General features: G+C 38.1%; 1 protein-coding gene across 9 annotated transcripts in view; it reads left to right on the plus strand.

Annotated features, from left to right (window-relative positions):
• Window positions 1-5139: 5139 nt before the first annotated feature.
• tpk1 (thiamin pyrophosphokinase 1) overlaps window positions 5140-16165 on the plus strand; it is a 62417-nt gene continuing 51391 nt past the window's right edge. For 6 of the 9 annotated variants that reach the window (XM_068304164.1, XM_068304172.1, XM_068304167.1 and 3 more), the window contains exons 1-3: window positions 5140-5391; window positions 7980-8065; window positions 12112-12186. In XM_068304164.1, coding sequence (XP_068160265.1) covers window positions 8023-8065; window positions 12112-12186 — 118 coding nt within the window. In that variant the 5' untranslated portion in view covers window positions 5140-5391; window positions 7980-8022. Of the gene's footprint in view, window positions 5392-7979; window positions 8066-12111; window positions 12187-15065; window positions 15160-16165 lie in introns of those variants that run through there. The other 3 variants (XM_068304165.1, XM_068304169.1, XM_068304170.1) reach the window with 3 other exon arrangements.

The following is a 16165-nucleotide window of genomic DNA, read 5'->3' on the forward strand; positions in this document are numbered from 1 at the left end:
TCCGAATGTAGGTCTTAAATAAAACTGAAGACACACACACTTACTTCACCTTGATATGACCTTGAGGAAAAAAATGGAGAGAAAAAAATGTCCGCATCAATAGTTCTCAAAAGAAACCCTTCTGGTAGTGACAAAAAATGTCAGAACACAGCTGTCTGAGCTTTAGTAACTAACATTGGTGTTTGCTACTTAGCTGTATTTTGCAGGTGAGAAACTGGCAACATCCCGTGGATCTGTTCTGCCTTATAATGAAGGTAATTAGCTAGACAAGATTGATAGCCAAAATGCAGAGACCAACCACTATGTTCTGCAAAGAGATAATTAAAAAGCAATTGGCAGGGGATTTTGATACACTATTATTACCTCGCACAGTAGAAAGAAAGGCAACAACGAATGCCTGGCAAAGGTTCACTTCATAGAAATGGTGTTTTACTGTGGCTCAGCCCTCTGTCAACCATGAAGGTGCTCCTGCTGTGTGTTAAATGTTACACAATTGTCTATTTATTTAAACCAAGAGACTCACCAAGATTAGTCAGCCTTGTACAAAAACCAAAAGCAGAATTGATAAACAGAAATGACATATAAACTAACCCTTTTCCACAGACCCTCCATGGCTTTTTCATTTCCCCTTTAATATTACAACATATTGTTAAAACTATTGTGGCATCGTGAAATGTATTACACTTATTGAAAGAGTACAGTAGTTTTGCATTTATGTGAAATACACTTTTTGACGGGCGACACGGTGGTGCAGTGGGTAGTACTTTTGCAAGGCAGTTCCTGATTTGAGTCCCGCTCTGTGTGGAGTTTACATGTCTCTCTCTCTGTCTTTCTCTGTGTCCCCATGCACTTCAGGTGGATTGAGCTTTCCAAGTTGTCTATAGGTGTGAGTGTGTGTGCGTATGTGTGTCTCCATGTGGCTCCGCGGTGCACTGGCGTTGCTTAAAGAATGTACCTGACCTCACACCCCCAGTTGGCTGGGATAGGCTCCAGCACCCTGCGACCCGCTATGGCAGAAGAAGAGGATATGACAATGAATTAATGAATGAATACACTTATTGATGTCTTTTCCGAGGAGTGTTGACTCTGACTGTAAAGCAGGGAGTTTATTTATTTTATTCTTTTTCTTACCCTTTCACAAAGCCAAACTAAGATATTTGTGTTGATTAACTGTAGCAATAGAGGCAAACATGAGTTGTATTGGTCTTTTGTGACCCTGGAGTAGAATGGAAATCAGCAGCATTTCTAAAACTGTTAAAATTATTTCTTTAAATAATTTAAAGGGTTGAAAAAAACCTTTATCTGCTCTGACTGACATTCCTGAATATATCTTGTACTGGAATGTTGCTTCTCTTCATTTAAACTTTATAAAATAAAATAAAAAATGTGTACAATTTAAACAAATATATATACATGCATTAAATGCTTCCTCTATAATGTTTTATAATCACTAAAAATCTTATATTTGTTACTTATCAGTAGCTGTAGGTTATCTGATGATGCTTGGCTGCACAGCACACTGAGTCTGCAATGGCTGAGCTTTAAATAGTTCAATGTTCTACATATACAACCATAATCTTTTTCATGTTTGGCCATGCAATGAACGCCTTTTTCCGTAGGAAGAAATTGTCAGCAAAATGACCTTATTCACTTTTGTTGCTGCTACAAGTGACCTACTTTTTCTTACCAACCAGTGACCTTACCCTGCAAATATTAGAGTTGTGAATCGCAAACAGACGAAGTCAGAAGGGACTACCGGGACTCATAAAATAAGAAGAGAGTGGGAGACAATGCCACAAAAAATAAGGGTGTATTTGGTGGTTGTGGAAGGGTGAAATAGACAGTTGCATAGAGCAGAGAAAGTGAAGATCACACAATTATGTGGGTCTGGCATTGTAAAAATCCCTGCCAAAATGAATATAATCTTGATTATAATGCATGCCCATAGAAGTAACGGTGATTGCGTCAGTCTGTAAGTTATGTGTAACTGTTGAGTGTGTGTATGATTTCTTTCAATCAAGTCCGTCTGGGAGACAGAAAAAGTACTGATTGATGGGTTGTTTTAACGAGCCTCCAGAACACATTCACCTTGAGAACAATTTGTTTTCTCAGTTTTCACTCTTTCGACTGCTATCTGAAGATATCTAAAACATTCACCTTAAGTCTGCGACTCAAATGTGTCTATGTTTGTGTGTTTGTTTGTTTGTTTTTATCTGTGTATGTTTTTCTTCAGTCTGTCTGTCTGAAAGGGTTGTAAGTCTATAGTGTTGGTATAATGGGCCACCCCCTATATCCAGATCTTCTTCTTTTCCTTTCGACTTTTCCCTTCAGGGGTCGCCACAGCGAATCTTCTGCATCCTCTTCTCTCACACCAACTACCTTCATGTCCTCTTTCACTACATCCATAAACCTCCTCTTTGGTCTTCCTCTAGGCCTACTGCCTGGCAGTTCAAAACTCAGCATCCTTCTACCAATACATTCACTATCTCTCCTCTGGACATGTCCAAACCATCTCAGTCTGGCCTCTCTGGATATAGGGGCCACTCCCTATATCCAGATAATCAAGAAAAAGTTATTAAACTGACCAAATGTGTTGAGCCAATGGCACAAGGACACTGAACAACACAATGAAAGTAGTCATATACGTAGTAACATACAAACTTACAGACAAATGCAATGATGCACACACTCACACCTCTTGCACACTCACTCTTTGTGTCACTGTATATTGGTTCTATTTATGTTCAGATCCTGTCAATGTAAAGGACCAATTCTATTCCCTCTATGTACAGAAATAGGTCTAACATTTTATCCCTTTATTCTTTCTTTGAATATCTATGTAACCACAGAAATGCAGTGAAGATTTGACAACAACCAAAAGGGTGACAGTTCTAAAACCGAAATGCAAAGCAGTGAAAGTGTCACATCTCGGGTCTAATACCCCTGACAGAAAGTGGGGATAACAATGTACTGGGCAGTGGTCAGAGATTTTTGTTGTTTTACAAATTGATGAAACACAGAAAAATATTTGAAAAGCAGAGTAGCATTAATAAGGGCTTTGTTTGGTGTTTAAGGGTCCTATTATGAAAATCACATTTTTCCAGGTCTCTACATATACATAGTGGTCCCCCTAACCCGACCAACTCCTAGAATCTGGTAAGAAAATGGTTCCTGCATCAATAGATATTTAGGGTTTTAGGAATTCATGGCCCGAACCAAATCAAAATGATCAGAGTTTGCTAGAGTGCAATTTGTGATGTCACAAATAGCATTCTGTGATTGGACAGAGTGATTGACGATATTGATTGGTTGACAAGCCCAAGGGCGTGGCCATCCCCGAGGGGGGGTTTGTTCAAGCTAAGGTAGCATTGTGCGGTAATGTCCTAGCTCAGAGCTACACACTAAAAGTTCCTTACAAACTCTTAAAGTCAGCTAGCATTTGGCTAACTAGTTAGCTCTGCTTCAGTCATGTGTGCGTGTGTCGGAATAGTCTCGTTGTCATGGCAAACACATCTACGTGTGTCCACACCGGTCACAACAAACAGCCTCAGTCTGTATTTACAGCCCAACAGATATTGACTGCCACCAGTCAAGAGTTACCTACAACGGACATAAACCCTGCATGTTAAATAATCCAGGCATGAATCTTCTTCTTCTTCTTCAGAGGAGAACTGAAAACAATACTGTTCAAGAAGCAGCTACTGTTTTTTGCTGTAACATCAGATGTTGCTTAAAACTAGAATTTGGTTTTTATAAAATGAATAAAGACCTAAATAACTTTAGGAACATCTGGTGTCACAAAAATGTCCTATGCACTTTAGTTGATGATCAACTCACTTCTGCAAACTTCCTGATATAATGCACTAATTTTTAAATTGTATTTTCCTTTTATTTATTGGTTTTTAGTATTTTTGAAGCACTTTAGTACTTTCATCTAATGAAAAATTGTAAAATGTTTGAATGTGATTAAAGCATTTTTGCAAAAATAAAAAAAAATCTTTTTCTTCTCCTTTCGGCTTTTTCCTTCAGGGGTCGCCATAGTGAATTAGTTGCCTCCATCTAATCCTTTCTTCTGCATCCAGCGTACGTCCTGTCTGTAAACATCTGTTGTCACCACTGATTTTTGTCCCATTTACAAACACTGTGTTTTAAATTCTTCGCAATCTTTACCGGTGGTCTCAGTAGGATCAGCCCATGTAGTGTTTACATAATGAACAACGGAGTCACGTTTGACAGAGAAAGCAGCTCAATGCTCAGCGCAGATAAATCAACAGTTATTAACGAGACAAACTAGAGTAAAATTAGAGTGAAATACGTACTAATAAAGTTATTCAATCAAAGATATTGAGGACCACGAATCACTTTTGGGCAAGACATTTCAAATACAGTGAAGTTGGACATCTGGCAGCTGAACGACATAAATCAAAAAAAGGATAATATGGGACCTTTAACAGCATCTTATGATACTATGATGCTCAATGAACAAAAGTCAATATTATAAAAAGATGTTGAAATGTTACCAACATTTCAACAGCTTTAGAATACCTCTGCAATTCCAGTCATATGATTGAAAAATTGCTTACTTATTTATTTATTTATCTATCTATTTTTTGTAGTCCTAGTCATGACACAGAGACGTGGCATTTGTCCATGTTGAGTATAATAGAAGTAAACATATTAAATAAATACAATCATGTTCACACATACAAACAAATTTTACTTTATTTGACCAGCTGACTGTGTGTTATGATATTTATGTATTTTTGTTTATGTAATAATCGGGATGTAATGTTTATTGAATTGATCAATTTAATATTCAAGCCGACATATGTTCAGTTTTCATGTGTAATGGATTAGTTAATCATGGTTCAAGTGAAGGGCAAAAAAAGTGGTTAGAAAACTTACTCTCATATAAGATAATTTCCCTTGCGATAACCTCATTATTAAGTTTAAATATTTTTTCTATTCGCTGGAAGACCCTAGAGTCTCATTAAAAGCATCCAGGCCTGTTCTCAAGCATCTCCAGCGCTCTGTACAAAAAAACGAGTTTCTACTTTTGACCTCTAGGGGTCCTCGTTTCAATGCTCTCCTACTCTTTCCTCGTGCTGAACTCTTACTGCCATCTCGTTGACTGTTTACGTCCGTAAAGGCGGAAGTGTTTTCGTTCTCACGTTTTCATTCATTTCTTTACTGTTTGTTTTTGTAATCGACCATTGATATGTGTACGTGTACTATCGGTTTGTTAGCATAATAACACGGCATTCGTTTGTATGTTGTTTTTGTCACAATAATACAGTTTTTCTGTGGCTAGCGGGAAGCAGCCTGGTTCAGTCCCCTGCAAGTCTGGCATTACGTTATCGCGTGTTGCGTTCAAGTCTTGGAGGGTATCTGGTAAGACCAGCCGCGGTCTATTCTATAGAATGCGTTTATGGCTTATTTGCGATGTGTTTGTTGTGCTATTGTTTCCCCTTTATTTGTGTGGCAACATGACTATGTGGCAGCATTATTTTCCATCTATGTACGCTGCCTTGTCTTCTGATAGTTATATCGATCCCCACGAGTACAAGTTCGACTTGTAAAATGTGGATGACTACCTTTATTCTCTTTATAAATAAAGACATTTTAATCTAGGGTTGTTTTATTTTAGTTTTTCGGAAATCGATCAATTCATTTGATAATTATGTGACATCTTCATGTCTGTTACGTTGTGCTTTTTGTGTCATATTAATGCTTTTCATATTATTGCTCTATAAATTGTCATATACATCCTATATGACCCCCTATGACCCCCACCAGGAAGTGTGGTGATTGGGAGATATTGATCTACTCCCAGATTAACATGCCTTCTGTTTGTCACAGACCTTTTTATCAGGACTGTGGAAAGGTCAGAACATTTAATTATTTTTGCTAAATGAAGGTTGTATATTGTACTGTAATATCCCTTGTTCTTAACCTCAGTTCATAACAGACAGTTGTACTTTTGAACTTTGAGAAAACAGACAGACTGGATGGGCCATGTCTATGTGGGTAGGAATGAGAGAGAAGTGGCATTGTATTATGAGGCTTTTAAAATTCCTACAGTATTCTGAATAATTACTGTACAACCTGCTTTTCTGCTCTGTTTTGCAAGATGGTAGAACGCTGAGTATGATTGTAAGGTGTATCAGGAATGCTTCAAAATGCCAAAAAGAATCATATATTTAGGGCTGGTAGATATTGGAAAAAATCCAGTCATAGTTTTTTCCAAACAATGATTTGTCACTGTTTGTCAAGTCATTTGAAGACAGTTCTTAGAAAGATGAGACCTTAGAGATATCAAGGGATTGCTTCAAACTTGAGGATTTGATTGTCTTCTGGAAACCAGTTCTCTGTTGTTAATGCCGTACCATATTTATATGTACAATTTCCTTGGTTGTGTTTGACGCAAATTCAATTCAATAGCAGAACCTCCTCAATATCAATGTAGCTGCAAGAGGGCACAAGCCAGTGTCTTATTGTGCTGGTCCCAAGCCCGGATAAATACAGAGGGTTGTGTCAGGAAGGGCATCCGACGTAAAACTTTTGCCAAATCAAGCATGCAAATCAATCTATGACTTCCATAGAAATATAGAAAGACGAAACAAAAGCTGTTATATTCAGGAAGGCAAGGGGATGAAAGTTAGATCACAATCTTGACCTTGAAAAACTACATCAAGGTCACATTTTCACTTTTATACCTTTTTAGGTACACATCTATGAAATCTCTTGAAAAATAGAATGCACTACTTACATGTTGGATCATGGGTCTTTTATCAAATGATATGAAAGTAGGTAATTGTTAGTGTTTGTGTGTACGTCTGTCCATCCGTTTTGAATTCAGGTTTGCCGAAGGGATGTTGCAGTCTCTGACTGCCTAGTTTGACTTTATTACTGTTTTATCTCAATTATCTTTAACAGATTACTTGAGTGCAACTTGCAGCTTGTCATAATGCAGTTAGTAAATTATTATACGAATAATTCCTGCTTGCCACAAATAATTAACAAGGCTGTCAATAACTTATCTGAGTAATAAAAAAATATGCCACACATACTGAAACATTCTCAGAGACCAAAGAGTTGAGTCAGATAGTTTTCTTTTTGCAACACACATTTTAAAACTGTTAAAGTATTGACACATTCAGGAAACGGTATATCAACTGTGATTTATGATGATGAAGTGCTGCAGCTATAATTATACTTATGTCAAATTAGGCTCCCTTATGTGTTTCTTTCCTCTCTGAAGGTGTGTGGCAGTTGTCCAGATGCGTGGGAATATTTAGATCATATGTAACATGTTATGTGTCTGTCCAAGCTGCAATCAGTTAATCATTGACTACATTGGAAGAATCTCTCCCTCAATCTATTACAGTAATAATTTAGTGAGGTACTTTTTTCAGCAACAATGTTAATGTTTTATTTGTGTTAAGTAAATGTTGTTGTGCTTAGTTTTTTGGCAAAATAAAATCAGGTGAGCTTGCCGAGGACTTTTGTGTGTAATTTTTAATTTTATTTTAGTGTACTTGTTTTAAAATGCCAAAAGGCATATGTTTTTATATTATATATTAGTGTAGGAGAACAAATGTGAACTCTACATTGTACGTACTGGTTCTTCTTGCTACTAAACTTGGTCAGTGCTTTTATATTGTGTGATTTATTCTATTGTAAATATTTCAAATTTATATTTTATTTCATACTTAGGCACTCTGCGGTCAGCAAAGTAAGAATTTTATAGCGTAGTGAAACATGTTTCCATGCTGCATATATGACAATAAACACTTTGTATCTTGAATCTTAAAAGGAGTAGTGAGCCATGAGCAAGTCTGGTGAAAAATCATTATTCGAGAAGTCAAAAAAGGATATGACTTCCTTTGACTGGTTTAAAACAAATATGGGAAACATAAAAAAAAAAAAAAAGAATCAAGAAAAGTAAAAATAACATCTCTCATTCTCTTCTGTTCCAGGTGAGGCTCCTGATTGACAACAGGGCTCCAGTGGATCGTGGCCATGAATGAAGAGTTGACGCCTCTGGACTGCCTGCTGCCCTCAGGTACCAGCTTTCAAACACGCGGTCCCTTGACACATGCACACAATCAATCACATACACAGGCCAGTGAGACACATATGGGAGGTTCACCGACGAGCCACATCTCTGTGTGAGATGCCCAGACACAAAATCTGTAAACGTCTGATCAAAACACACACTTACTCACATCACTGTCACACTTGTCTTCCAGTCTGAGTGTTTCTTTCCCTCACTCTGACACACACAAACGGTCTTGGGGGAATTGAAACTCAAAAACAAATCAGTGGCACTTTCATGTATGTATGTATGAGACGCACTTCGCTGTCTTTTGGTTGCCGCGTACATAATGAATCTTTACTGAAAGAAGGTTTGATGCCTTCGCTTGTTGTGTTCGCTGTTCGAGAAAAACAATTATTTTGGAAATATTTCTAAAAATAAACAATCTGGTGGCTTGTTAACATCAGTGTCGTATAAATTCACTTTGTTCAGCCACAACACTGGAAAAAACAATTTCAATTTGACATTTGACTAACTGATCTTCCCACTGCTGTATCTGGGGTTTTTTTCAAATGGCAAATGAGAATGTTTTTGTGGCAATATGTTCGTTATCTTGTTGATGCTCTTACAAAACAACAAACTGCCCAGATAGTTGATGCTGACTGCTCTTCAGACCGCAGGAAGAAGCTGGTTATAGCCGCCTTTAGCGACTATTCTTAGGTCAAGGATTATGTGAGCTCCCTGGTGGTGTATGCGAGTCTGGAGGAAAGAGAGTTGATATGAGCCTGAAGGTGGGTTTTACTCAGAGCTGTAAAGGTCAAGGGAATATTACAACAGTTCGGTCTGTAGAGAAGATGGCAAGTAGATGTGCCCCCACCACCCTCCTCTTTTGTGTGTCTTGTATTACACCTCCAGTCACATTTGTTATTTCCATGGCATTTTCAAACTAATTTTGCAGTTCTCATGAAAAATATTCCTGCATCGCAAATCGAGCTTGAAGCGAAAATCCAGTTCCAAATCAGTACCAAACATATAATGTCAAGAATCTTGCACCTTTTAAGAAATTTAATTTCAGTTTGTCTCATCAGTTCCTGAAAGCATCAAGTCTTTAAACCGCGAGAGACCATGTTTTGGTCCCAGTATTATTTGCATTTGGGTGTGCTGCTTCCTTCCTTGCTGTCTCCCTTTTTTTTCCTCAAAACCATTAATCCCCCTTGTAAAACTGGCCTTTGCTTTGTTTTAAGTATATTCAATTCAACTTGACTGGCATTTCACCATACATTAGCTGCGCATGGCAGACTGACAGAGCATTTTGTGGCAATCTATAATAAATTGCGCAATAAATCAGATATCAACACAGCATTCTAAACAACAAACGTGATGCTTTTAAAAATCAGTTCAAAGCATCTAGTCCAGGTATTGATAGACCTAAAAAAAAGCAGCAGAATTGGGTTAAACAGCCAATCAGCAGCCTAACAGCTTGACAAAGCTATTTAACAGCCTACACTGTATATACTTGACATTCTTACACGTGTGTGATTTGGTGGAACAGAAGCAGGAACTGAGAGGTGCTGCTGATTTTCTGTTTGCACTCTTCGAAAATCAATAGCAGAGAAAGGCCAGCATCAGTCAAGAATCACTCACCTCTTGATAGGACCAACAACTTTGAAGCATCGAAACAAGTGTTTGTTCAGACATTTTAGCTGAGCTTTAAGCTCTCAAATTTGATCATTGTACAAAGGTTTCATCGAAGTATTTCATATGGTTCAAATAACCTCCCAGAATACAAGAACAGATCAGAACACCAATGTCCTCGTAATGATATATTGTGTGGTAAACACAATATATCAATATCAAAAGTTAAAGTTAAAAAAATATATAAATGAAAGTGTTTTGAGAGTCTCATCTTCTACTTTTAAAATCTTAATCAAAGCTGTATGCTATGAGACTTTCACCCCCATTAGTTACATTTAGAGTTTTTGGCATCTTGAGTACAAACTCTTGCTGAAAATGCTTATCTAGACTCTTGTTGCAGAATATAAACACAGCCCCTGGATGTCTGCATTTTTAAATCCCCCGTGTGCATAGAGTGCTTTTTAAATTTCACAATTTGAATTATAGTTGCCTATTCCTGGAATACTGTATGTGCCAGTTTATGTATCGGGAAACATACAGAATGTTTTGTGTGTGTGTGTGTGTGTGTGTGTGTGTGTGTGTGTGTGTGTGTGTGTGTGTGTGTGTGTGTGTGTGTGTGTGTCTGTGTCTGTGTCTGTGTCTGTGTGTGTACGTGTGTGTGTCTGTGTCTGTGTCTGTGTGTGTACGTGTGTGTCTGTGTCTGTGTGTGAGAGCATGTGTGGAGTATTAATGTTATCTATGTTATTTAAAATCATCTCAAGGTGACATTTCTTTGAACAGAGTGCACAAAAGACAGCATGCCTCTCCTCATGCATGTGTGTGTGGGTGTGTGTGTGTGTGTGTGTGTGTGTGTGTGTGTGTGTGTGTGTGTGTGTGTGTGTGTGTGTGTGTGTGTGTGTGTGTGTGTGTGTGTGTGTGTGTGTGTGTGTGTTAGGGAGTTGTTTGTGAGATAGGGGTTATCTGGAAAGTCACGGCTGGTTGAATTTGTCTACTCTCTGTACATTTTCCAGCCAATTAAGAGACAAGACTGACAAATCTGTTCCCCGCCTCCTCACCTGACCCCTTCTTATGCTCGCCTTTCTTTTCCCATTTCTCCTTTATTCTCTCTTCTTCCTTCCTTTTCCTTTTACCATATTTTGTCGGCGTGACTTTTAGGCTTAGAACCGACCTTCTAGAGTGCACAAACTTTTCAACAACAAGCCCACTGCTGCAACAAAGTCACAAACTCAAAGGACCTGCTTTCCTCCACATTTTCTGTATCAATCCCAAAACAGATTTTCCTGTGCAGGACACAAGGTTATGTACATTTTGAATTGAGAATTTAAACCCTATAGTTATATTCCTTTTTATTTATTTGGCCTATCACTGCATTCACAATATATCGGGAAAGCTGTATTTGGAAAGACACAAGCTTTGCTAGCTATGTCATGTCATAGTGCTCTGAAACAGGAATCCACTTACGTAGCATTTGTATAAGTAGAGTTTTGGAAAGATGGAGGATGACATTCTAATAGCAGAGTCTTGCTTAATCTTGTGTATGGCATTCTAGCTTTGCAACAAAAGCCCAACAATTTTCTTTTGGCTTAGAAATCAATCACCAGGTCATAAAAGTGAAAGAAAAATGAGCAAGAATGTAAATGCGGAGATGTGAAGGCAAGGGGAAGAGAGATTGCGTTTTTGTCTTTGCTCCATTAAGACTTTTCTAGCAGTACTGTTTTTCCTTTGTCAGAGTATTCCATTATTTATTTATTTATTTATTTATTTTCATTCCCCACAGATAGAAAAATGACATTCAAAAGTATTAGCCAGGGGAGCTGCATTAACAGCAGAGCAAAATAAGAGCTAAAAGCAAGATGGATGTGGGGTTGAAGGAGGTAATAGATTTGTGAAATGATGCACCCTGGGTTGGAGACATTGACAAAAGATGGAGGCACCATGCGAGCGAGGAAAAGAAGCTCTAGGTTTCATTTGTTCTACTTTTGAAAGGGCATTCCTTTATCGTGATATAGGTACAGATGGAGTCACCAACTTGGCTCAAAAGCAATGCAAATTGATCAGATCCACTGCAGCCGATGATGAGCTGATGATGATGATTATGGTTGGGAACTTTGTGAAGAGTTTGAAGGTACTGTTGCTGTCAGGTTCATCATTACTTTGATGCATGTTTGTGTTGTGTTCGAAACAGTTTTCAATGTATTAAGTAGGAAATAATTTTGAACTTTCATAAGGCAGAGAATCAGCCAGACTTTGAATATGTGTAGCGTGATAATAACTTCGTTGTTATTTTTAATTTTTATCTGTTGTCTTCAGCCCCATGAACAGCATTCTCTAAACTGCATTTAAAAGGCTCTTCTGAAACAAGATGTGCTGTATTGCTGCTCTGTGGTGATTATGCACCATTGTCATTCTATCCCCCTTACATCTATGTTTTCCTACAGGGACACAGAGGATCTGCCTGATCATTCTAAACCAGCCACTGGATGAGGTCTACCTGCGTGTCCTCTGGAGTAAAGGTACACAAACTCTTCCCTTTGGATCTCATCTTCATGCACTAAATACATTTTACCTTGTGTTTTGTTTTTTGTTTTTTTACCTGCTTATCCTCCTCAGAGCAAAAAAAAAAAAAAAAAAAGAATTGCTGCAAAGAGAATGCCCCCCTCTCTGCCTATATATCCTTTGAGATTTGTTTAATAAATTTAAGTAATACCCTCAGGAAGGTGATAGCAGTGGCCAGATGAGTGATATTTTAACATGCACCCCATTTTCATGAATGCAATATCCTAAGAAAGCCTTGAGGGAATCTGTTCTACTTTTTGCACGAATGCTTCCTTGGACTCGAGTTGTCGATTGGTAGGTTTTGGCTGTCAGATGTCAGTGTAGCTTCACATTTATCATTTCCATTTTCATTTATGCAAAGTATAAAGAATTATTTGAAGGTATTTCTTTCAATTTTATGTCTACTTGACTCAAAAAAAATTATAATTCCTGAAATTATTGACTCCACAATGAAGAACTAAAAATTAAAAAAAAAAAATTGGTTATTTGACTTAATAGATATACCTGAAATTAATGTGACTGTAAAATATGCATTGCATTGAACTTCATGCTTAACTGTGTAATCTGTTTTGATCATAGACATTAAAAAGCACTTCAATGATATTAGGTAAATTATTGGTTTCAGGAGAATAAGGGTTGGAGATTCATTTATACTCATTTAAATGTGGTTACATTTGCTATTAATAACAGATGATGTGAGCACCGGCAGCGGTGGTACTTTTCCACTTCACTCAGCAAAAGAGTGACAGGCTCCGGCATTTCAATTACAACAAATCCATCTACCCTGAGCTGAGTCTTACATTCATGAGACCTTTGGCATCCTTTCATCAATGAGGGGCAACAGTAGGGTTATTGCAGGATACAAAAAAGTAGGACTGATGCAGATTTGTAGGTTGTTGGATAATCTTTCTCTATACACAGAAATAATAATCAAAGCACAATATGTACTGAATATTGACAACATTTTTAAAGCAGTATTTTGGGGTATACATTAATGTTCAAAAATTAAATATGTATTTCAAAATAAAACACAACTGGACTGAACAACTGGACTTTGCCCAAGGGTGATTTTAGTTGAAGAACTGCTTGCCACGGTTTAGTTTCCCTGTGTAAACCAAAGGAACAGATGAGAATGACTTTGCAGTAGTTTGGTAGTAACTAGAGAATATGAAATTGATTTGATTTTCCTTTTGCTTCCTGAATACTCTAAGACCCTTTATCAGAATAAAAGAAACTGAAATTTGGAAGATTGAATAGCATGCTCAAAGGGCTCATTGTTAAAATAGAAAATAGGTTTGTCAATGGTAGCTGAGCTCCAGACTCCCTGAGGTGTCACTTATGAGACACGCTGATGCATGGCTGTGCCACTCGGTTGTGATGTATTAAATATGTAAAGCTGACTTTGAACCTCCTAAATCAGGCTGGGTATCAGCCTCAGCACTTTGCTTGTTTTTTGTTTGTTTTTTTGTAAAATTGTTGGAAATGATCAATAAGAAATTAACATGACTGGAGAAATAACTGCACAGAATCTGCTTGTCATTCATTTGTTTTTATCAAGGACAGAGTAGAGAGAAGTCAAAGAAAATGTACCCACTTTAATGTTATTACTTTTAAAGAAGCACATCAGCTCTTTCCTCTGCACAGCAGTCATGGTTAAATAAACAATCTGAATTTTATCCCCTCTGAAAAATCTCTAGAAAATGTCTAAAGCCAGTTGAGTTCGCATAATCCTCTTCTTATTTCACAATAAAGGTAGCCTTTTCCACCAAACTGTAGACTAGCAGCCTGTTGGGGGAGATTAATAGAAAATATAGAATTTGAAGGAGGAAAGTCATTCAAAATACCCATGAGGAGTCTGATTTCTGTGACAAAGGAAAAGCCCTGACGTTGTATGTAGCTCTGAACAATACAATCAACAATTATGTTGCTTGCTTATCAAAAGATCTCATATGCACTGAAAATAAATTTAAGTGCATGTAATTTTTACAAACAATCTCTCTATTCAAATTGTCTTTCAGCATTCAGATAAGGTATTGTACACTTGTAACCGATTTGTAACCTTTTGTTTCGTATAATCGACCAGCATTTGGAGTTATTTTGATTAATCACATTTTTTTGACTTATTTTCAAACTCAAACTGTGACGAGACATACAAACTGTAACTGAGGTGAGGATTAAATATTAATCAGGTGCATTGTGGGTCTGCTGTATCTCCCTGTGGTGATCGTTTCACAGATTGTGCCAGTCATACGAGAACAAGAATCATGATCAAACTAAATAACAGCAACCTTTTTGAAGCTGCTGTATGATAGACTGACCCATCTGATGACACAGCATGATAGTTGTGAGCTTTGGTCATTTGATATCTTTCAAATCGGTCCTGCTTTTAAAAGACATTTCAGAGGTTTGTGATGATCTCTCAGGTTCCAGAGGCGATGCTGTGGTGTGAATGTCAGGAAAGAGAACATTTTCTGATCATTTGCTCTTGGCAACACTTCACATGGGAGAAGCTTTGACAGGATGATGATATTGCATGAGTGGCAGATCTCAGGGCTCTCGCAACTTGATGGTAAAAACGCTCGCAGCAAGTTTACCATGCCTCACTTCATAAGACATGTATATTTAATGTTGTTTATGGGATAAGCTGTTGTCTGTGTAGCACGTGACCTCTCGGAGTGTGTGCCACTCTCCAGATGCCTGTTCACCCGGAGGTATCGTAGCCAGGTCTCCACCCTTAACCCTCCCACACACACACACACACACACACACGCACACGCACACGCACACGTAATCACATAGCATTCTCAGGTTGTCTGATGTGCTGCCCCTGGGCCCCCTCATCACCTGTGGGAGACGTAGAGCAGCGGGGAGCTAAGAAGCGTTGGAGGCTGAAGGAGCGCAACACTGATCAAAGAGAAACTCATTTACAGGTGCCAAACGCAATGATGTGAGGTGGGATCAAGCTGCTTATCTTGCTCACGCACCCTCTCACATATCTAGTCTATCAGTCACGCACTTTCTGATCTAGTCATTCACTTGTTCACACAATCAGTCACTCATTTACTTACAGATCCCACAGTTACTCACTGTGGAACACAAAGAAGTAAATCAATAAAGTAGTCAGTGATGGCAACTCTCTCCAAGATGAAACAAAGGTGAGCCTGTGTTTACCTCAAGCATTTTGTTTCATCATTTGTTTAGCAGCTTGCTGAAGGTGAACTTTCTGAGCATCTCCTATCAGCCAGTCAAGGATCAGCCTTACAATGAAGCCTGATTGGGATATGCGGCTACAGTGCTTACATTTTTCTACCTTACATTTAAGCACAGTTTGAGAATGGAGTCTGTGGAAAACGAATGAGAAGAGCTAGTGAAAGTGTGACCCAGAATAATGGAGAGAGACACAACAGCAGAAGAATAAAAAGTAACAGTGTGAAGCTCTGGAGAAAGGAAATTCCATGTTTTTGCAGGAAATCAATCAAATTTGATGCAAGGTGTAAAGAGCAGGGTGAATCCGGAGACGAGGTGACAGATTGAGGTGGAGAGGTGGGCTGAGAGATGAGGAGAGGGCTTCAAGGCATCATAATAAGGAAATTAATCTTTTCACCACTCTTCATGACTGTTTCACCTCTTCTCTACTGTGCTAAAGCTCCAACTTGACAGGCGTTAATCCTCACCAATAACCTCATCAATACTGTGTTGCTATGGAATATAGTCCAGACCAGTGTGTGTGCTTCTGCATGAACGTGAATGCCGTTTGTTTCTGCACCAAACTCTGAAATAGATTATTAAAAAGCAGGCATTGAAAAGGGATACCTGGATTGTCTGCTATATATTATATAAGCCTGTTGGGAGATAGAAGATGGTTATGCTGGTTCTTTCACACTACAAATAGCCAGCAGCTCATTGTTTCCTGATGTAAAATCACAGTAATTGTAC

Source organism: Antennarius striatus, chromosome 20 (assembly GCF_040054535.1).
Source record: "Antennarius striatus isolate MH-2024 chromosome 20, ASM4005453v1, whole genome shotgun sequence".
Lineage (NCBI taxonomy): Eukaryota > Metazoa > Chordata > Actinopteri > Lophiiformes > Antennariidae > Antennarius > Antennarius striatus.